The 22,572-nt window shown below is 37.6% G+C and overlaps 1 protein-coding gene and 1 long non-coding RNA gene across 3 annotated transcripts in view; both read right to left on the bottom strand.

Moving 5' to 3' along the window:
- Positions 1-4,300: 4,300 nt before the first annotated feature.
- LOC309483935 lies at positions 4,301-6,026 on the bottom strand. Its single transcript, XR_014200674.1, has 2 exons — positions 5,594-6,026; positions 4,301-5,527 (listed from the first exon to the last, which is right to left on the bottom strand). It is a non-coding gene; the product is annotated as an uncharacterized lncRNA (long non-coding RNA).
- Positions 6,027-8,376: 2,350 nt separating this feature from the next.
- Positions 8,377-22,572, bottom strand: part of ankib1b (ankyrin repeat and IBR domain containing 1b) — a 47,171-nt gene continuing 32,975 nt past the window's right edge. The window contains exons 10-21 of one of the 2 annotated variants that reach the window (XM_082149969.1): positions 20,662-20,750; positions 20,406-20,536; positions 19,229-19,363; positions 18,929-19,015; positions 18,407-18,473; positions 18,044-18,189; positions 17,775-17,953; positions 15,361-15,412; positions 15,060-15,134; positions 13,710-13,821; positions 11,726-11,769; positions 8,377-11,632 (exon numbers count right to left, since the gene is read on the bottom strand). In XM_082149969.1, coding sequence (XP_082006095.1) covers positions 10,859-11,632; positions 11,726-11,769; positions 13,710-13,821; positions 15,060-15,134; positions 15,361-15,412; positions 17,775-17,953; positions 18,044-18,189; positions 18,407-18,473; positions 18,929-19,015; positions 19,229-19,363; positions 20,406-20,536; positions 20,662-20,750 — 1,891 coding nt within the window. In that variant the 3' untranslated portion in view covers positions 8,377-10,858. The remainder of the gene's footprint in view (positions 11,633-11,725; positions 11,770-13,709; positions 13,822-15,059; positions 15,135-15,360; positions 15,413-17,774; positions 17,954-18,043; positions 18,190-18,406; positions 18,474-18,928; positions 19,016-19,228; positions 19,364-20,405; positions 20,537-20,661; positions 20,751-22,572) is intronic. The other variant, XM_082149970.1, reaches the window with a different exon arrangement.

The following is a 22,572-nucleotide window of genomic DNA, read 5'->3' on the forward strand; positions in this document are numbered from 1 at the left end:
GCTTAGCCCAGTATATTCAATGGTATCTAACAGCAATGAATTTAGAAGTGACCAAACACATCAACGTTTTCCCTATTTAAAAACAGTTACACGAGTAGTTATACGACCAAATAGGGTGACACAAAATAGATCGGATCAGGCGTGACTTTTTACTGCGCCGAGTCGAATTACTCCCAAAAGTGCTATTCCACCATACATTATAGTTATCCTTTTTAACCCGCTTAGAAAAGTGCCACGTTTTATTTTGTGTCACCCTATTTGGTCGTATAACTGTTTTTAAATAGGGAAAACGTTGATGTGTTTGGTCACTTCTAAATTCATTGCTGTTAGATACCATTGAATATACTGGGCTAAGCTAAGTGCTATCAAAGTGTCACCGCGCACCAGAGCAATTAAGTGCACGCACTGAGATGAGAGAGGTATGTATCAACTCGTCTTAGTTAAGGGAATAACATAGTTTAATATGAAAAAATGGTGGAGTATCCCTTTAACCATTTTATCACTGTTGTCAAGATCATTTTAGTGGAAAACCTAACAAACTTTCCTTGAGAAGTGTACTTTTGTTTTCTCTCTTTAAAATGAATGCCATGGGTAAGTGTACCTATTAAGCCCACCAAAATCTAAGTCTAGGGGGTTTTTTTTCATAGATATTGACATGGTTTATAAGAAAACTAATTTGTTAAAATGCAAGATTTATCTCTCATGTATTAATTAGTTGATGTACATTTTAGAATATAAAATTAAGATAATTTAGGAATGAAGTCAGAAGTCTGGCATGGGCTTAATTGGTACTTTGGCACCATATAAGCCCGCATGTGTTCCAAATAAGCACATATCAGCATTGATTCACAAAATATAAAAAGGTATTGATTTTAAAGAAGTAAAACATCAATATATTTATTCAGTGACAGGGAAGTATTAAAACAAATCATTTTGCTAATGTTTGATTAGAGCCCTGGGTGGGATGGGTAAGTGTTAGTTGCCGGTGGTCTGGAGCCTTAAGTCGGTTTGACTGGAGTTGTAGCTGGAGTCGAGCTGGAAGTTTGACCGGGTGTATCTCGGGAAGGAAGCCGAGTTGGGGCTCCATACTCTGGGTTTTCGGGGGTTCTCCTAGTGGGCCCCCCACACCGGGAGTTGGCCCCTATAGTTGCCCCCCCATGCCTGGAGTATGGAGCCTTAAGTCAGCTTGGTTGCAGAGTTTTGCTCGGTCAAAGCTGAGCAGAAAGTGGCAGTATCTCGGAGCCGGGCGGACCCAGGGGCTCAGGACTGTGGGGAATGTAGGGTCCCTCTGGGACCTCTCCATGCCCAGAATCTCAAACCTTAACTCTGCTTGGCTCCTGAATTATGCCCGGTTATACATAAGGGGCTTTAGGACAAAACGGGCTCTATCTCATTTGAATGAATGTGTGTAATTTGTAGGCCTATCTAAATATAGTTGTAAATTAAGGTAGTAGATAAGGTTAAAAGGTTAGTAAGGTAAAAGCACACAAAGAAATGTTATCATTAAACACTTTCAGGAAATGTATCAAAGTTTGCAATTAGAGGGATTCCTCATGGAAACACATAAGGTGGGCTTAAATGGTTCCACAGTGAGTAATGGTGAAAAAAGACAATGTTTTCCTTTAAAAATGAAAGATATGTTTACAAATACATGCATGGAGATTAATATACTGTGGACTAAGTATCATAGTAATTTTCATTGTGCCCACATTGAGAAATGTAAATTTTTTTCATTCAAGGTTAGCTTGTGTTGGCTTTAGTTTTAATGCGTTTTGTGGCACTGTACCATTTAAGCCCATCTTAAAAAAAAGTTAATTTATGAAAATAATCTTCTCTACAAAACAATTTATGATGTATTTATTTGTAAATTAATGTAAAATGAGTCACAAAACATTTATTGTTTGCCGTTCACATGCTTAATTCTTTGGCAGTCTTGCCTTTCTGTAAGGCTAATGGTTTGACCTAGAGATTAGCTTTGAACGCAAGCTAATAAAACTCATCTTTCCATTTAAAGGAAAATTATATAAAATGATAAAGTACTATTTTTTCATACACACAAAAAAAACCAATACATGTATCTCTTATTTGACATAATATCAATGTAGTTACCAAAGAAATGGCTGAAAATTGCATGTGTTGAATTCAAAATCATGTGTTGATTTCTGAAGGGTCCCGAAACACCAAAGTTTTGGGGGTGACTCTGTGTGAAGTCCCCTGAGACAGCATGCACATGAGTGGGGCTAAGCCAACATTGCCAAATGTGATTGGGTATGCAATAAAAAATGCCAGGGAAGTAACAAATCACTGGATTGGTTAAAATAATGAGCAGCATAAAATATTATTTTCTCTTTTTTTAATTTGACTTCAGAGTTGAAAGTGGGCTTCAAGGGTACATGGGCTTAATGGGTACACTTACCCCCTATATAAAATATAAAGCAACATTTTTCATGCATTTTTAAATGTAGCTGAAGTATCCAAATACGTTTTTTGTCCACTACTTACCAAATCGAAAGTGAATCATTGTTGGTCCTAAATGGGACCTTCACATCGCCTCCCTCATAAAATGAGCCCTAATTCAACATCAGTTTGCAAATAGCAACTTCCTCCCACTAAACAAAATTATCTATACTGATACATGATAAAACGTAATCATGGAATATTTACTCCTTTATCTCAAAATGCTGTATAATCACAGACCAGATAAGATCATTGGGGTTTTTCCTCTTGCTTAATTCTCTCAAGACAAGTTCTCATTCTTATTCACCCTTTATTCATTTATCTGGCTGCTTTTCTCTGGTGTGTAATGACCAAAAGATGCCTCACGGACAGTTTTAGGTTAGGATTTTCGTTACAATAACATCCTCCAGTGAGTTGCCTTGTCAAGGCTATCTGTTTAAACTTCACAAGGAAGTCTCGGGGTCAACCACTCAGACATATCTCTCATATTACGGAGACCATTCAGAAAAGTCCATTCACATGTCTAGAAACCTTCATTCTAGATTACAGATGATTCACTTAGTAAGGGTCAAGAACTAGCCTATACTTCTCAGTTCACTGCGGCTCTTTGAAGTTTAAAGATGTTCTTGAATGAAATTCTGAAGTATTATCAAAATGAAATAACAATAGAAAGTAAACAAATAAATACCCGATTCCAAACGTAAACCTATTTAATGAAAAACTAGATGGGTGAGTGTTGCATGAATGACAACGATTCAGCCTAGTTACATTCAAAGAGATTTTCATGGGAAAATTATTGTTTCTAGAATTCCATAACGGATTGAAATCCTTTCTTTGAAATCAATTCCAGCTGAGCCAGTGAAACATCCAAACACGCCAAGGTCTTTGTGCTATACCAGAGAACAAAACAAATGACTGTCAAACTATTTGTAATCATACAGTACATAGGCCTTTATAAATAGCCCCATAAAAACATCAGGGATGCATGTCCATGAATGCAGAAATACACTAGCAGCAATTTCACATGCCTTTCAGAACTATATGATTTACCTTGAATTTGCTTTGACTGTGGGAATCTAATGCAGGATGTTCTGCTGACATGTTTTAATGGCCTCTTGAGGAACCTCTGAGTTCCTCCTCTAAATGATGTCTTGAATTGCTTCCATGAGTCTGGGACGGAGAGTGCCAACAACGCTTGCCAGTAACACAGACGCCCTCGTGCCAGAGTGATTCCAAGAAAAGAGTCGAAACTCTTCCCTCGTTCTCTGGGAACTTACTACTCTCTACTGGACCGCAAGGGCATCATCTATTATAGCGCTTTAAAGTTCTTTCATCAGCTGCTGCAATGTGTATCAATACCGTTTTTGTCACTGTAGACATTGTCACTTTTTTCTATGTAACTTATAATAAAGCGTCAGTAAAAATGTAAATCAATTAGGAATTAATTTGGATTATCTTACAATTCGAGTTGACAGTATACAAATATGAAAATCCTATATATACTGTAGGTTTGGATGTATCACATTTCATCAAGCATGAAGTGTAAATAAACTAGATTATCAAGTATTCAAAATTATAGGCTAAAAAAAACATCAACAAAAGTCTAACAATTATTTAATCATTACATTTTTACAATGTTTCACATTATTCACACTACCACACTTCTGAATGTCGTATGTAGAGACATTTATTATTTTAGAACAAAATTCACTTTTCTGAACCATTTTCTTACTGTTGCCAAGATCATTTTAGTGGAAAACCTAACAAACTTTCATTGAGAAGTGTGCTTGTGTTTTCTCTGTTCAAAATTAATGCCATTTGGTTTGATATTGTTTTATGTAAAATATAAAGCAAACTTGTTCATGCATTTTTAAATGTGGCTTAAGTATCCAAAAACGTTTTTTTTTTTGTCCACTGCAGTACTATTATAACCTAATCGAAAGTGAATCTTTGTTGGTCCTAAAAAGGACCTTCACATCGCAAGATCTCTGTTCCTCCCTAATAAAATGGGCCCTAATTCAACAGCAGTTTGCAAATTCTGACATTTGAAAGAAAGCCACTGTTCTCGTGACCTCCTGGTATTCCCCCAGCTTCTGACCCCTGAGTATCTATCCAATAAATAAAGTCATAAATTATGCATGGATTTATACAACATTACCCAGCTCCTTTTTCCCCTGAAAACTATCATTATGCATGTGCCTAAATTGCCCATTTCTGAATGTTAAACTGCTGTGGTCTACTAGATGTACTTCATGGGAAGTTACAGTTCAAGAAAGCAGGCATTGAAATTTGTGTGGCCTGAAAGCGTCATTCCAATTTTGCCCACTAGAGGGCCAAATGCTCACAAAATAACCTCACAGATTTCATTTTAAATAAGAATCTTATTTGTAACCTCAGCCTTGCCTTAAAATATTTTTTATTAAACACATTATTATTATTCAAATGAATTATATAATTCAAATTTAAATTATATATAATATAATTTGTATTTAAAGGTGGTGCCTCTCTTTACAAGATGTAATATAAATCTATGGTGTTCCCAGAATGTGTCTGTGAAATTTCAGTTCAAAATATTCTTTCATCTACAAAATGTTCAACTTTCAAATTTCAGTTCTCATCCATTCTCAGAAATAACCAGTAGCGGAGTGCTGCCTTACGGAGAGGCTCAGGAAGATGTTGCAACTTTTAGACGCACCTGGAAGTTTCTGAATGGTTAGTGGATTAATTTATGTAGTTGTTATGTAGTCTCTGTTGTTACATTGATTCATCTCATCGACTTGAATGTACCATCATGTTTAACTTTTACTCAAGTTGACAGTTCCCTGAGGTCTTTATAAGACAGCTGTGACTTTTTTTGGTCAAATAGTGTTCTCGTCTGTGCAGCCAACGACAGAACAGTCTGCATGCTTTGCTCAAACTTTTGCCACTGCTTTAGAACTGGTCACACCCATACACTGTAAAAAAAAATTTGGATGACGCCCCTTCGCTCTCTTCCATTGGTGAGAAGTGAAGCCGCCAGTGTCCCGATATGGCGCTGACATCTCGGGGCTTGAGTCTGCGCAGTAGCGATCTCGGGACCAGACCTGCGCAGTAGTGAGCAGGAAGTAAAGCCGCGAAATCAAGGCCCCGCCCTCACTCTCGGTTGTGAAATAATTAATTATAGAAATTTAGATATTAAATTTAAAGCTCCAATCTCCTCAGTCCTCCGAAGATCCCGAAAAAAAGTCAGTTGGTGCTTCAGTGACTACTTCGCTCAGAGAACCTGTCAATCACAGCTGTCAATCATGACGTCACACCACCGTTTTTATTGCATCAAATAACTAACTAAAAACAAACTTATTTTAAAAACAAACACTTGAATTTACATCAGCGTGATAACAACTACAGTAAATGACAGAAACCACCTTCGGAAAAAAGATATTTGAAGTGTAATTAAATTGTTTAGTTGGTCTCAAGTCCCGTTGAATAACACGGGGAGGCGGGGTTTATGACACATACTAGGACCAGTCACCGGGGGGCGATCGAGACGTTTTGGCTTTACTTTTCAGGGCTTGTGCGCCACGCTTGGTCACACCCATAGATATCATATAATAAAGGCTAGATGTCTTACGGCGGAGTCACTTCCGGCATGCCATCTTACCACAGGGAAGCTGTGAATTAAGGTGAGTGATCAGCACGCACACAAATCCTCTTATCTTGCTGAAATCTTGACGGATTTACAAACGGTTTGGTTTCTTACAAACGTTATTAACGTGGCTATAATTCTTTAATTTGGAAGTCCATTGTTATAATTATTCATATGTATGCAGTGTCATAACTACAAGTCTGACGCTTATAACAAACCAAACCGTTTGAAAATCGGTAGAAAATTGAGCAAGTTATGGTTATTTAAAAGTACACGCACCATGTTACGAGTGAGCGAGCACCCTGTGGTGAGATGGCTGCCGTGTGCGGACGTCGACCTCCATTGGCCAGCAGCGCGCACGAGACATCTAGCCTTTATTATATAATATCTATGGTCACACCACTGTCGCTTGTGAAACCAAATGGCGGCGCCGTGGGTGGAAACCAAGCGTGCCGCACAAGCCCTGAAAAGTGAAGCCAAAGCGTCTCGATCGCCCTCCGGTGGTTGGTCCCAGTATAGGTCATAAACCCCGCCCTCTCCATGTAGTCTAATGGACACAACGGAAACTAAACATTAACAACACTAAACAACAATCAAATTACACTTCAAAACAAAATTTTCAAAGATGTTTCCTGTCATTTTAGGTAGTTTTTATCACGCTGATGTAAGTTTAAGTGTTCGTTTTTTTAAACAAGTTGGGTCTTAGTTATACATAGTTATAACATATAACAGTTATTTGATGCTATAAAAACGGGAATGTGACATCATGATTGACAGCTTCACTAAACGAAGCAGTCACTGAGGCACCAACAGACTTTTTGGGGGATTTTCGGGAGGAGATTGAAGCTTCCACTTTAATTTCTACATTTCCATAACCATTTATTTCAAACCAACATAATGAGTTGTTCTGCAATAAACTGCAGTTTCTGCGAGAATGTGAGCGGGTCCTTGATATCGCGGTTCCACTTCACGTTCACTAATGCGCAGACTCAGGTCCCGCGCTCACTACTGCGCAGAATCAGGTCCCAAATCTGCGCAAGATGTCAGCGCTTTGATTTGATTAGATTAGAACTTTGGCGGCTACACTTTTCACCAATGGAAGAGAGTGAAGGGGCGTAGTCCATCTTTTTTTACAGTCTATGGTGGAAACGTACAGATAAAGGGGCGGTAATATAATAATAAGATCCCCTTCCTACGTCAGAAGGGGAGCGAAATCTGATCGGCTTATTTTTTGAGATGCTTGCAGAGAAAGGTTGTCACTTTTTTTTTACGTTTTCTGTGTTGGTAGATGCACCGGGATCCCGATTATAGCACTTAAACACAGAAAAAGTCCGATTTTCATGATATGTCCCTTTAATAATTTGTATTAGTAATAGTATTAGTAATAATAATAATAATTGAATAATAATAATTGTAGTATATATTTTTATAATTTAATTTGTATATTACCATGGTCTGTCTGAATACTCAATTCTGATTGGCTGGAAGGTGAGAATTGAAGCACACACACGTCACTCAGAGCCCAGAAACTTAACGCTGCCCAGCGACTTTTATTAATAAAATAGCTTTTCTGCTAAATCGCTACATTATATTTCTCATACAAGTAACCGCTGGTTTTGAAGTTAATACACTCATAGCTTTGTTAATAGAGAGAGACCCTGAACAGGCGCAGGTTATACGTATCTCTCGCTCTCTCTCTTCGATAATGAATTTAATAAATGCTATAATTCATTTATTAATTCAAATAAATGTAATATTTTGCACTACTTTATCTCTGTGTCTGATTCAAAGCGGGCAGAATGCTAAATCGAACGTGTCGTAACCAACGAAAATAACCATCATTTTAACCCTTCCAGTCAAATATGGCACTGTAAACATCAAAACCAGCTTGGCGTTGTCAGTGCTGGCACATGGCCATGGTATAAGAGGGATAATCCACGGCTAGCTGTGATTTAAAGGATTTAAATGCACTCCGCTTCACGTCTGGTTCTTTGCCTCCGTGCTTAATGCACAGCTAGCTGTGGATTTATTTGTACTGGATTTATATATACTATACTTTTTTATAATTTAACTGATATTTATTATTATTATGATACAAATTAAATGATAAAAATATACATTACAAATATTATTAAGCTACTATTATTATTAGATACAAATAAATTAATCTGAAGGCAAGTCTGAGGTTACAAATAAATAATAATAATAGTTTTTTTCTCTCCGCATGTTGATTTTGCATCTGGGATTTCATTGTACGTTATGTTCAAAGAATACTACCACTTTTACAAATGAACTTGTCTTAGCAACTTTATTCAGATTCACACTCAAATCGGTCCAATTCATTGGCCAAACATCACACATTTGTATTTTCCATATAAATTGGGAATGTATCAAGTAGAGATTATGAAAGTGCAAATACCATTTCAAGGATTAGATGTTTAACAATATAAAATCTGTAATGGGTTACAAAATGTGCTTTACTCACCCCAAAAACAAAAGCCACCCCCCTCCCCCAAACAATAGCCTTGACACTTTTGCCAAGAAAACATGATCTATTTTTATTATAATTACTTAATGCACAGCATACTGTCACATACAGGACAACTTTTGTCATTCACTTTTTTTGTCATGTTTGGACAGATGTTCAAAATCTACCAAATGCTTCTTTTGAACAGACATCAGCTCCACCTCCACCTTTGGCGATATACATTAGTCCGAAGAAATACTGCGATTTAGTGAGCTTAACTGATTCTGATCACACATACTGTACATACAGGGAAAAAAATCATGTGTGCACTCCTCCAAACTATTGGAATGATTCCAAAAAACACTTCGCAAACAGATTTGCCTTCATTTTCACTTTTGTAAAGTTTTATGCTATGCAATACTGCATTAGGACATAAGGTCATTTTTAACATACATATGACATCAAGCCCACAGCAAAGCATCAGGCGTCTGCTCGATCAAACCCACAGCTAAAACCGCCACTATAATGACAAACCTATGAGCTAAAATGGGTTATTCCAAGGCTGAAATGTGAACTAATTTTGTGCAATTTTTTTTGAAGTGCTTAAAACTCAGTGCTGCTCTGATTTAGCTGAAATGATAGTTTCGTCTGATGATAAGTTGGCCAGGTGTTCGCAAGAAAATAAAAGCAAATCAAAAACATTCTTTTAATTTATCTGAACGGCTTTAAACAATCATTTCAGCAGTCGCATTTTAAGTAATAAGCAGATATTGAAAAGTGGCACTGTGTTATTACATTTTGATATACACAACAAAAATATATATATTGGCGCTTATTTTTTTTTTCATTTTTTTTTTTCATTGTCAACCACTTTATCTTTATTCATTTTCAAGGACATTCAATTTCAAATAAATAGAAATTTCATTTCCATAATTTATTATCGAGAAATACCAGAGTTAAATTAATCGTAAAAAAAATGGTAACTGTGGGTAAGCTCCACCATGTGTAGAAATGTACTGTAAATCTGCAGCTAAAACAGCTTCTGGACACCACATTGAGACGTCTCAGCCTCTACCGAATGATCCATAGATGAGACCTTAGATATTCTGAGGAGAAAACATGGTTTCAAAAAGTGGTACGTCTTGAAAAAACGAAAGTAAAATACACATATTCATAATTTTCTATCAGAGATGCACCTGGACCACATCTATGGATTTTCTTTTTATCTGAGAATTAGATTTTTACACATTGTTTCCATGTGGATATCACATCTTAACACACAATGTATAGTATAGATGGATATAATCCGCAAATTTTATTATAATTTTTTTTTTACGTTGTTTTTTTTTTTTTTAATAATGGTTTTAAAAACACCCTGGGGGAAGGGGCCAGAGGCATGCGAAAGGAACCGAACATATATAAAAAATTTCTTTTAAAAAACATTGAGCTCAGTTTGCTTAAACGCCACCTGAAAGTACAAGTACAATGTGTATTGGAACTTCCCACACTCCGGGCTCTGAGCACAAGAGAGAGGCTATAAATAAAGAGAAGTTTCACAGAAAAGGCACTGTGATAAGTTGCAGAGAGAAAACGTTTTCCAGAGCTGGTGCGGTGCTCCTGAACCGAGTCGAACCTCGCAGGTACTTTCCGTTCGAATTAACCAATGACGGATTACAGTGATTACGTTTGATAGAAAAAGAAATGTTGTCCGCAACTACAATTACTGTTCATTTAGTTTCTGTTATTATCAGCCTCACAGCTCTTGTGAGCCTGATGCTGATGTGTACTTCTCTGATACTACAGGTCTAGTTTAGAGGAAGGATAGTGTACTCAATAAGGCGACTAGGCCCTCAGCAGCAGGCACGATAAGCACACCCTCCCCTCGGCGTGTGCAAGCCAGTGTTTTTGGCACCTACAGTATCTTTTACATCCTTTTTAATCAAAAGAACAGGAACTCGCACCCAATACTGTCCTGTTCTATACAGTAGATTTTTCTGGCTACCTCACTTCTTATCTCATCTTTATATCTCTTTCTAGTTCAGTTGCTGACTCTTTTAAAAGTGTTTAACACTCCAGGATTGGAAAGAGTTTTTAGGGAGCAAAGAACACATGCCTCACAAGCACAAAGGCCTGAAACACACGAGTACTGAATGAGTACTCAAAAACAACCTCTTTACATATCTCGGTTTCAATTTCTACATATCTGACAATACAAAGCTTCTCGTCAGGATTGATCTTGTTCCTCAGGTTTAGAATCCGGCAGCTACTTCGTCAAAAAAGTGGTTTAACTAGTGGGTGAAGTCAATATTTCATACAAGGTGTACTTGACCCTCCCATTCAGAGGAGCTACTGCTAGGCTGGTCGGGGTCTGAGTCACATTTTGGGGTATCGGAGTGACACGGGTTTGAACCACTCGGAGTATCGCCCAACTCGATGGACGTAAGAGGTACCGGACACATATCAAGACCTACTAGGTCCAGCTGTGTCGGCCTGACAGGCTCACGCTCTCCCGCGCCGATACCGGTGTCAAACTCCGCCTCTCTATCGCCCTCTGTTGTCCACTCTGGAATGACGCACTCGGTCTGCTCTGACATCATCCTCGCCGACTGAGCACTGAATTCCTGTTGAGTTGCACCGGCTGAAGGAACCAAACTGATATTCTGCGGATTCATGTCGTGAAACCAAGCCATGATGTTGCCTAGAAGGTTGGCGTTGTCTGAACCGAAATCAGAGGTTTCCATACGTCCCGAAGGATCTTGGAAGGGGCCCTCTGCAGACTCACGGGAAGGATTGTTGAGATTGTCGAAACGCAGAGGGACATTCTGGCCACTGATATTACCCAGCTTCTTTAGGCTGTCACCCACCTCTAGCAGCTCGGAGCTGCTCAGGGCAGCACGGGGCACGTCTATCCCGCACAGCACCGGATCCAGCCGCGTGGGCAGGGATGTTCCGATGGCCCCCAGAGATGCTTCGTTAGCGAGGATCTCTTGAGCATCAACGCCAGCATTTATCCCAGACTCCTGCAGGGACAGCTGGATGGCCAACAGGATATTTGGATCATCCTCATCCAGGGAACTGTGAGGCTGTAGGGTAAAAGATCAGACGTTACTGTCAGCTGAGGATAAACACCTGTGACATTCTACCACAGAACCTCTGTTAAAAGGGTCTCGACTCACCATGGGTAGACCCTGTCTGTGACCACCACCAATTTCTTGCGTGTCTGTAAGACAAGACAAATGGAAAATCATTTGTTCTGTTAGTTTGCTAGAGCAGTTCCACTTTTTCCTCTTTTTGCATACTAAGGAATAACCCTGAGGTCACCCTCTCACTACAAAATCATTGATATCAAGGGGGATGGTGGGATTTGCTACCACAGTGATTTCTGAGATCATACCTGCAAACTCAGAAGGTCTGAAAAAGGTGACACATTTTATAAGTACCGGTAGTATCGGTGTTACTGAGTACATTTGGTACCCACTGATAGGCGGCTGCTTTCAAACGCTCACGTGTGTCTGTCTAAGCACTGTGAAGAGCGTCAAAGGTTTCCATTTACAACATGTTTTTGAAGCGTTTACCATTGTAGCCAATCAGAGATATTTGTTGAGCGCGTGAACTCATTGGCCAATCAGAGGTGTTTAAGTTAGTCCGAATCCACTCAAAAAAATGTGTTCACCACACGCTTTAGAGTTCTGCACACTTGTGAATCTTTTCATTTTTACCAACAAAGTATAAATAAGACTCATTGTGCAGTGTAGACAGATTTTTTATTATAACAGGAGTTTTTGAAGTAGTGTAGATCATAGTGAGCAGGTGCAGAATGTAGCCTAAGTGATTAACTTCAGTCATTATAAAGGGAGTGCTCTTTGTTCACTTTCTGCTTATAACCTATATACAATTTGAAAAAAGTTTTGTTTTTCACGCTACTCAGTACACTGCAAAGTTTCTAGATATACAACAGTATTTAAATGCGCGAATTAATCCGAAATTGCAATGATTGACAGTGATATAACTATAGCAACAGACGGGACAAAACAATCAGATACTATGTCAAAATAGATGTGGATTAAGTAGTATGAGTGTAATAGACCTGTAATATGTAATATGTGTATGTTTCTTTGTCCTTCATTCTATTACAAATTTTTCACTTGATCCTTTTATAAGCATTATTTACTAAGCATTTGAAGGCTAAATGCTGTTTACATTTATTATTTACTTATAATTATTATCATCATAAATAATAAACCCATTTAAATCAATATTTTTATTTTCAAATAGTTCAAATAGTAAAATAGTTCCAATAATTTTTGCTCTGGTACCAAAATTGTTACCAACTACCAAGAACCGTGAAATTTTTACTGGTATTGGTACCGGCTACTGTAATTTTGGTATAGTGATAACACTAATTGACGTAATCAAATATTTGAGATATTAAACACACGCAATGAATGCACCACCGCTGTCTTTCGGCACAAGTGCACAGGACCGAGGCCAAATGAGGCCAGTCCGGTTATGGTGAATACATCATGGACGAAGCTGAGCTACATTATCTAGGTCAGTTAATCCAAATTTCCAATGAAATCAATCAACCTTTTAAAGTGCATGTAAACACACTTTATGTGAACTATTCCTTGCAACAAAAAAGTGTGCTTCATTGTATTGAATGCATTTGTAGAAACCTGCACAAAACTCTACTTGCAGATGTTATAATTTTAATAAAGTACATGTTCATCACTTCTATTTCAACCCATTTAAAAAGAAAGTGTACTTGTTTTTCACAAGGGATTACAGCCCCTCTAATGATCATTTGGATGTAATCCACCTCATGTAATCAACACAGAATGGAACACAAACTTTGGCTATAAACTGCTTAATTTGGATTCAGTCAGATTTAATGTATAGAAAGTGTTGTTAGTGTCATCATATGCAGAACATCAGGCCCTTCAGATTCATTACATGAATTTATGCTGCTTCATAAAAGCCAATATTGCAAAAGAAAGTGATAAATAGATTTACAGTGCTTTTTTTGCTGAGCTTAGTGTGGAAAGAACAGCAAAACAATCATGAAACTGTACTTGCAGCTGCTTGAACTATGGAGCACCAAATGCACACATGTGGGACCAAATATGGGCTCCAAAATGAGAACATGTTCACAAAACGTACCTAAAGTGCCGTGGCCTGGGTCATCAGGGTCGGGCGTGTTGCTGCGGAGGCTGGCCATGTCTCCTCTCCTGCGTTGCCTGTGTCTGCGTCTGTACTGGAATTCGGCATACTCCTATAACACAAAACCGCACACAACCCCATTTCAAAGCTGCTTCATGAGGTGTACCAGCCTTCCCACTGGACCCTGTGGATACAAGTCAGACTTTCAGAAGAACCCTACACCTCTCTACAGGAATTCTGTTGTGTGACATCAACGTTCAGGGCTATTGGCTTTATCATTTCACAATAACAGATAGACTTTTTGAGGAAAGTCAAAAAGCCTTTTAAAGGAATGGTTCAACCAAAAATTTAAATCCTGTTATTAGTACTAACCATGTTGTTCAAGACCTGTGAAGACCATTTTTAATAATGTGCAAAAATTACACAGAGCTATCATTTGAAATGAAAAGGGTGACCAGCATTACTAAAGGTTTTTCCTTCTGTATTTTGTGAAATTAATGAGACAAACAAGTTTGGAATGACATGAGGGAGAGTAAATTATGCCAGGATTTAAATTTTTTGGATAACTAATCCTTTAAGCTCCTCAAATCACGTACATATTCAAACAGTCTGTAATGAAATTTACTACAAAACCAACAAGATATGGCATTTCGAGTATATATATGTTCACAGATCATAACTGATCTATACTGTTCTTCTTAATAGGTTGACAAATCTAAACCAAACTGAAGCTGAATGCAATAAGCATGCAACAACGGTAGCAAACTCAAAAAAAATAAAAATACATACATTTAGACAAAACATTCCTGAGAGATAACGCTCAAGCATCAATAATAAAAAGTTGAATAAAGTGCATCACTATTATTCCTCTTTCTACAAGCCATAAATCCAGAGCAAAATGAAACTGCAAGCCTGCATACATGATTTCAAAAGAAGAGCAGCAACCAGCAATACAGACTGAAGTGGTGACCTGGTTCACCTTGGAATGTCTGCAAAAACCCATTTCTCATGACCTTTCATGGCATAGTCAAAGCAAAAAGCAGGAATCTGCCTTTTGAAGTTACAAGACCAAAGGCATCTTTTAGAAGACCATGTCGGGAAATATGAACAGAAAAGAAAAAGATCTCGGTTTCCAGATGATGTTAAAACAGCATCGGAATTCTTAATCTGGAGTGCACAGCAATCGTCTGAAATATAAACAGCGGCAATAGAGTATGAACAGAAAAAAAGAAAACATGCAACCAACTAAAAGTTGACAATGACACAAGTGATGGGGTGTACATGACAGGTGCCATTCCACGGTTCGTTCAGCCGTTCCAGAGATGGGGTCTAATGAGGATTCTTTAATACCTGCGGATGGCTTCCTGTATACTGACAGTGCTCTCTCGGATCAATTCCCCCGAGAAAGGCATGATTCCTCTGGATCTTTAGATTAGAACAAAATAGCGGTACACTGTTTAACTGCACATTACAGGTCTTACACATTCACAACTGCTGCAACAAGACTACATCTTGTTCTATAGGCCGGTATGCACTGGCAAAACCTCAGGCACCCTTCACAAACTAAGTTGGCCACAAATATACATTTAACAAAGACACTCTTACACAAACTATGGCCAAAGTCTCAAAACAAGCAAAACAAAACAGTTACCTCGGGAGAGGCGAAACCCAAGTACTCCCAGTCCCATGTTCCACCAGCAAAACTGTGGACGTAAACAAAAAAAGAATGAAGTTCCATGTGATCCTATACATTTTTAGGCTGCAGGTGTAGTTCTGTTACAAAGGAAAAGCAGCTCTTGGGAAATACAATGCTAGTGCTGAAAAACAATACTTAAATCAAAATCGACCCTATTTTCTTTCATTTCATAGAAATGAGTTTGCCATGTCTTTTAAAAATCTAGTTTAAAACACACGGTAAGTTCTTAGAAATGTACCCTGTATTTATGTTGTTTTCATATAGTTTTTTTTAAATGTGAAGACTACAAATGTGGCATGACACATCTTCATTATTATTCTTTTTTTTTTTTATTAAATACAGTTTCAAAGGTTCCCATTTTGCTTTTGTCCTCTATGCTGATTGCATCATATGGCATTAATTGGGTGGACAAAAGATTTTTAGATGCGTATAATATATTAACAAAACTGCTTCACAACTTTTTATCCCACAATGACACAGAAAATAAAAAGCTTTAACAACTATTTATTTAATTTAAGTGAAATTACTGAACTTAAATATACGAGCTTGATAAAAATGATCATTCTAGAAGAAAATTTCAAATGGCACTTAGAGGCTTTTGCATCTCAACTCTTCCTATATATATATATATATATATATATATATATATACAGGACACGGAGATCTTTTTCTATATATATATATATATATATATATATATATATATATATATATATTAGAAAAAGATATATATATATATAAGATATATATATATATATATATATATATATATATATATATATATATATATATATTAGAAAAAGATCTCCGTGTCCTGATTATATTGCCTGCTATATTTTCTTATTATTTATTAAATCCAGGCAATTGGTTGATGAAACATTGATTCAAATGAAGATACAATTAATACAAAACGAAAGTCACTTTAAAGAAAGGTTTTCTACAAAAACAAACTTAATGAAGTGGTCAAAATCATGTCTGCCCACTCCATTTGTCTCCCGATATTTTCGGGATCATCTTATCTTATTCATGCTTTTCACTTTTCATATAATCAACATCAAATTTTTTAAAAAAGATATTATTTTATTTAAACATGAATATGAAACTAAATCGTTTTTTAATGACTGGGCTACAACACATAGGCTAGGCCTATTAGCCTACAGGGCTACAGAGAAATGTAATGTCGGAGCGTCTTGCCGGTGAGCATGTGGGGGGAGAGATACGATTTTCGATCAATCATCGAATATTATTTTGGTTGATATTCCAATCCTTAATATTTGGTGTTTTAAATGCCTGTTTGAGATCTCTGTGAAAGTTTTAAAGCAGTCTTGTAGTGCCGCTTTCAGAGCGGTCACGTCCGTAACATTGTTTCTTCCTCATAAATGCGAACACGAAAAATAAAATAAAATGAATTATGTTCTGTGGAGAGCCAACCTTCTTCATCCGGTGGGTATATTACTTTTGGTTTGCGCAGTGTAATTCATAGAATTACTAAAACATATTTTACCACCTAAAAGTTAAAGATTTTTTGTGTCTTAACTTAAGTGTACTTCTCTCATATTAAATATAAAAGGCATGTGTATACTGATATTTTTCTAACGTCTGGACTCCTTTATTAAGGGAGTATAAACAGACGTTTCAATATATTAGTATTAAACGTATTTTCTGATCATTTATATTTCAAGTTTTGACTGCAAATGTCACGTCCATAACGCTGGAACTGCCCAATAGTAATGTAAAGATGTGGTAGCATTGGATCTGGATGGGAAGGATAACTCTGGGAGTGGAAGGGGTGTGTCGCGATTCTGCCTTCTCACACCGCGACACAGGTTCGTGGCCCTGAGTGTCGTGATTTCGGTTTCATTTCGTATATAGCCTACAGCCCTTATAGTCATAGATGACGCCACGGGTTTTTATTTAAAAGAAAGAGCGTAGCCTACGTTTGTATGTAGGCCTATGGGCAATTTATATTCACAATACTTACTAAAATATAATTAATATCATTTTATTGCATTTGTATAAGTCGTTTGAAGAGTAAAAATAAAAAAAATCGGTCGTTCTTAACGCAAGTTAACAACCGACAAGTCGATCGGACTAAAACATTTTTTATAAAATGAATTAATAAAATCCTAAATTGACAGGGTCGGTTGGGTTACGGCAAACAATAATACTTTTAAGGATGGCCTCACCTAGGCCACACGCATAGATTTGTGTTGCACGGACAGGATGTTAACCAGATTTTAACCAACAGCCAAAAAGCTATTTATCCATTGCAGGCAATGCAGCCTTTCTAAAATATCGCCATTCTTGGTTACAAATGCAGTTTTTATTTAAACTATTTGAAGAAGAGGCATTGGGGAAGAGGCTCTTACCTGCGTCGAGGGGCTTCAGGTGAATCATTGGGGGCCACACCTCTTGCCACAGATGCCAGAAACTCCTGCCTCTTTTGCTGCACCAGGCAGGCGGCACGGATTATCTTATGCCGAGGCGTGCGGAGGTAAGGCCGGTTGACTTTCTGTGCAAGATCTTCAGTCACCATTTCCAAGTCAGTCTAACAAGAAAAATAAGAGTGCTGTGTTGTCACTAACTCAGAAATCACACGTTAAGAATATCCAAAGACTATAGCATCTGTGTTATTAACCTGCATAAGTTCAAATATTTCCTTCTTTGTGCTTTTGGGCTCCAGAAAGAACCCATAAGGGTAAGAGCACTTGAGAATACGACGAGTTTTAAGTAGTTCGTGCACTGCATCTTCAATGAAAGTAGTGTCTGGAGGGCCTCCTTCTCCTGCAACAACACAGTAATGCGAAACAGGAGTTAAAATATAATTTCAAAAGTCTACAAGTATTAAACTTCAACTGCTGCTAAATGTAGAAGTTTACTCTCTACACTGTACTTCCAGTCTGTAAATTATAACAAAGGGAAAGGACACAAGGTTGACCATGCATTAACATGGCTTGGAAATAATTTATTAAAATTATACAAGTGTGGTTTTGCATCTTACTTCCACTCAGAACTTTGCTCAGTTGCTCCATCTTGTCTTTGGCCGTCTTAAGCAGGCGTTCTTCAAGCTGTAGGACAGGGTAATACAGATTTATACAGATACACTATTTTAAAATAAAGACCATCATGTCAGATCTAATGTCAGTCCACAGACTGCCAAAACTCTGCTCACTGACCGCATATTCTACAAAACTGGAAAATAACTTTCATGATCTGGCAAGCTCTAATCTGATAGGCTGTCTTTATGCAATATCTGTGAGTAAGGACACACAGGGTCTTTAACTAGTCACCAAGAAAAAGTCATGATTAATGCACTGGGGTTGATAAAACTAACAGTTTCACACCAGTCTATTATTAAGGTATAATCTTTTTCTGATAAACAGCATGTAAAAACAAAAACGATCAGACGGTCTATTCCAGTCAAGGCAGTACTTGGCCAGACTAAGCTGCATTGTGAACAAGACATAGTTGTGTTTAGTCAAATATTGTACATAAAATCAGGCTGATCTTTGTAGACTTTTACCTGGTAGCTGTGCTCGTGGTTCTTAAAGCGTGTGTAATAGTGCATGAAGCGATCCAACTCCTGGAAGTTGGTGTGCTTCTTCTCTGCCTGCAAATAATTATATAACAATAATAATATTTAAGAGTGTGTAAAGTGCAGGCATACTCATTAGTGAGATCTTTTTCTTTATTCAGTATTAAAAATTATATTATTAATCTAATAATGTTTATAAAAAAAATAAAGCCCTTTACATCTGTGTGGTGCTTTAAATGTATAGAACTAATTTAAAAGGCATGAGCACCATGAGTAAATAATGTGTACCTCAACAGTCATCTCTTTAGACTGCTCCTCCACCTGCTGAATGACCTCATAGCGTGTGCAACGGTAGTATCCTCCTGTAGAGGAACTGTGTTTTTTCCATTCTTCCAGACAGATCCAGCAGAAATCATACTTGCACTGTACAGACACACAAACATTCTTTATTAATAACACCTATGCTAAAACAAACCATTAGTCAACTTTCATTATGTCACTAGCAAATGCATTTATCAGTCTAGCAGGAGGCACACTAGAAGTTGTGGGATTCTGACAGCAGGGATTATGTGTGTTGCTAGGAGACTATCTCTCTCACTTTTTATTTTTGGAGTGCTAGTATTTGCAAAGTCTCTGTTTAGTAACCTTGTTGCAGGATGATCAAGATTGAATTTACAGTAAAGCATTACATCCTAAGGCACATATACGCATTTCTTGTTCTTTAATCAAAGAGATTTATCAAGATTTCCTCATCTATTATTCTTAAAATGATTCAACGTCAACCTGCTGTTGCAGAGGCAGAACTTTTAGAAACAAATCTTAATCTTTACAACAACATTCAATTATGATATAAAATGAAAGACCATAATGATAAGCGGCAAAGCTTACATTCAGCGCTTTCAAATAATCCTTCCAATCAGGTTTTCATCCAAAGTTCCACTTTTTTGGTCTTCTTGATTTACACTTTTCTTGGCTCACAGCCATGTCTGCACAATTCCCCACTGGTTTACTTCCTATTGGAAGATAATATTTAAACTCTACTGAGAAACATAACCCCCCAGTCAAGGTGTCCCCCAAGGTTCTGTTCTTGGCCCTCTCCTTTTCATAATCTATAAACTTTCTTTTCGTCAAATCACAAGCCATCATGGTCTTACTTATAACTGCTTTGCTGATGAGTTGTTGTTTTTTTACCACCTGTTCTGATACACACCCTCCCAACTCATTTTGTTCAGCAGCACAGAGAATTTTATTTTTTTTTAAAGCAGAATTAAAACTAAGTGGGCCATATTGATTTAAGATTTTGACAATCCCTTTTAAAATTCCTTGGTATCATGTTTGACCCTTTGTTCACTTCCAGATTTCACACCAACTCATTGCATTCTACACCTCTGAAAAACTCCATGTCTCCGCCCCATACTTAACCTGGTATATAAATAAATCCTATTATTGTTATTACGCAAATAACCTTGGCACATTGCATGTGGTTACAGCCTTCATTCTTCTGAATGGGAGATTTGCAGTTGGCACAAGATTTGGAGTTGGTGAGCAACCACAGGCAGTTGGCAGCATCTTCATACGCCTCACTTACACCTGCCACTGAAATGGAAAAAGACAGAAATAAAGATGCTGCTGGTCCAAAACCATTTTTGGACAGGTAGGAACAGCACTTCAGAAAATGTATCTGGGTGGTTACTGCAAAGAATACAGGAAAACATGCTTACATTCTTCTGGTTTCATGTCAGAGACTTTCTGAAGCCACATCTTCCAAGTTTTGCAGTCACATGGTTCATGGGCCTCTCCTTGGCACTCCCTGTGAAGAGAAACACCAGCATGATGTCGGGCCCAAGTATAAGGGAAATTCCATTTCTAGTGAATATCTTATTTCTGTTCAATGTATTTGAGTTGTTGGACGAATGGCTTTTTAGGGATAAATTGGTGTCAAAAATGAGCAAAAGATTAATCTATGCTAACATATTAACATGGAGTAACGTAACATTTTTTGATCTTTACCCTCCAATTTCAGGAGACTGTTCAAGTTTAACATTTAGAACTGTTTTTTCCTGCCATCCACGACCCACTCAGAACAGAACTGTGACCCACAAGTTGAGAACCACTGCTATTAAACAACATTGGCAGACTGTTGACCGCAAATGCCTTTAAATGACAGCTTCAGCCTAGGGAATGCTCTTCCATATTAGATTCAATCCATATTCACTCAGACAGATGAAATGTTTGTGTATGAGAAAGGGAGGAGGGTGTTTTGACTCAAATATAATGCTCAGATCTGGCACAGGCAGTGATGAGATACGAGCCCACTGTGTGGGTGTGTGTATGTGTCTATGTGTTTGTGTGTTGGGGACATAAGGACCAGAGCTGTGGGGAAGAGAAACACAGCCAGCTGCATCGGCAGAGATCACTGCGAGCAGAACATACATACTGTGACGGATCGACTGCCTCTCCCTAGTAACCAGCGCCACCCCATCCCTTAACTTACCGCCCTTCGCCAGGTTCCCGACTGGAGTCGGTGTGATTGGAGAGGAGGGGCGCTGAAGAGGAGAATTGGGGGTGTGTGAACCGCCGCTGTTAAATGCTGAGCGTGCCTCTCCTCGAGAGACCGGTCACTTCCCTGTGCATGCTCACTGGTGTCCTTGTGGGTCCAGGAAAGGAGCGCGGAGGGATTCCCGCACCTCCAATATGTGAGTCGCCGGACCCGTGGTCCGGAATGGAGAAACATGCGTAGGGTTGGGTATCGTTTGAATTTGAACGATTCCGATTCCGATTCCGATTCCTTGTTTCGATTCCGGTTCCTAACGATTCTCGATTCCGATTCTTTTAAGAGGCAGGGTCAAAAAAGTTTAGATCAATTTTAATTCTATGAACTTTTTACTTTTTATGAAATTTACTATGAATTTCTCACAGGGCTGTTTTCAACTACAATATAAATGTCAAATCTATTTTAAACAACTTTTTTGACATTTTAAATGAGCTAGCTAACCAACGGTCTTTCTGAAGGAAATAGTCTGACCTTCTCCATCAATTGAAATATAAAAAAAATTGCATCACAATAAGTGTATTGTATTGTATGTGATTGTCACTAACATTTTAGTTACTAAACTGAATTTTATTAGGTTTAGTGACAACATGTTACAATGTTTACATGGTACAATTTCTGGTAAGCTACGCTTTTTTATTATTTCATTTCAATTCAGTTATTGTGATTTGATTTAAAATTGACTCATTTGGATAAATATTAGGTACTCAAGATAGGCGTTAATTTTTCTCAAGAAAAAAACAACTCCCCTAATGCTGTAAACATACAGAGAGCCCTATCAGCTGGCAGTATTATTTAAGGTTAAAAATAACTCAAATTAAATATAATGTTTTTTTTATTTTTATTATAATAACAACTTTATTTAATGATATAAGTACAAATATAATAAATATGTAATATAGTACACATATTTAGCAAAATACTCTCTATAGCTCTTTTTTTCTTGCCAACTATGTGCTACAGCCTATATGTTCATTCAATTTCTTTCCTGAGGTAAATATGACATAATTGTTCTCCAGCTATGTTATTGACCTCTTCACGCTGATAAAAAACACTGATTGATCGATATTATGTATGAGGA

The sequence above is a fragment of the Leuciscus leuciscus genome, assembly GCF_965113295.1.
Source record: "Leuciscus leuciscus genome assembly, chromosome: 20".
NCBI classification, from domain to species: domain Eukaryota; kingdom Metazoa; phylum Chordata; class Actinopteri; order Cypriniformes; family Leuciscidae; genus Leuciscus; species Leuciscus leuciscus.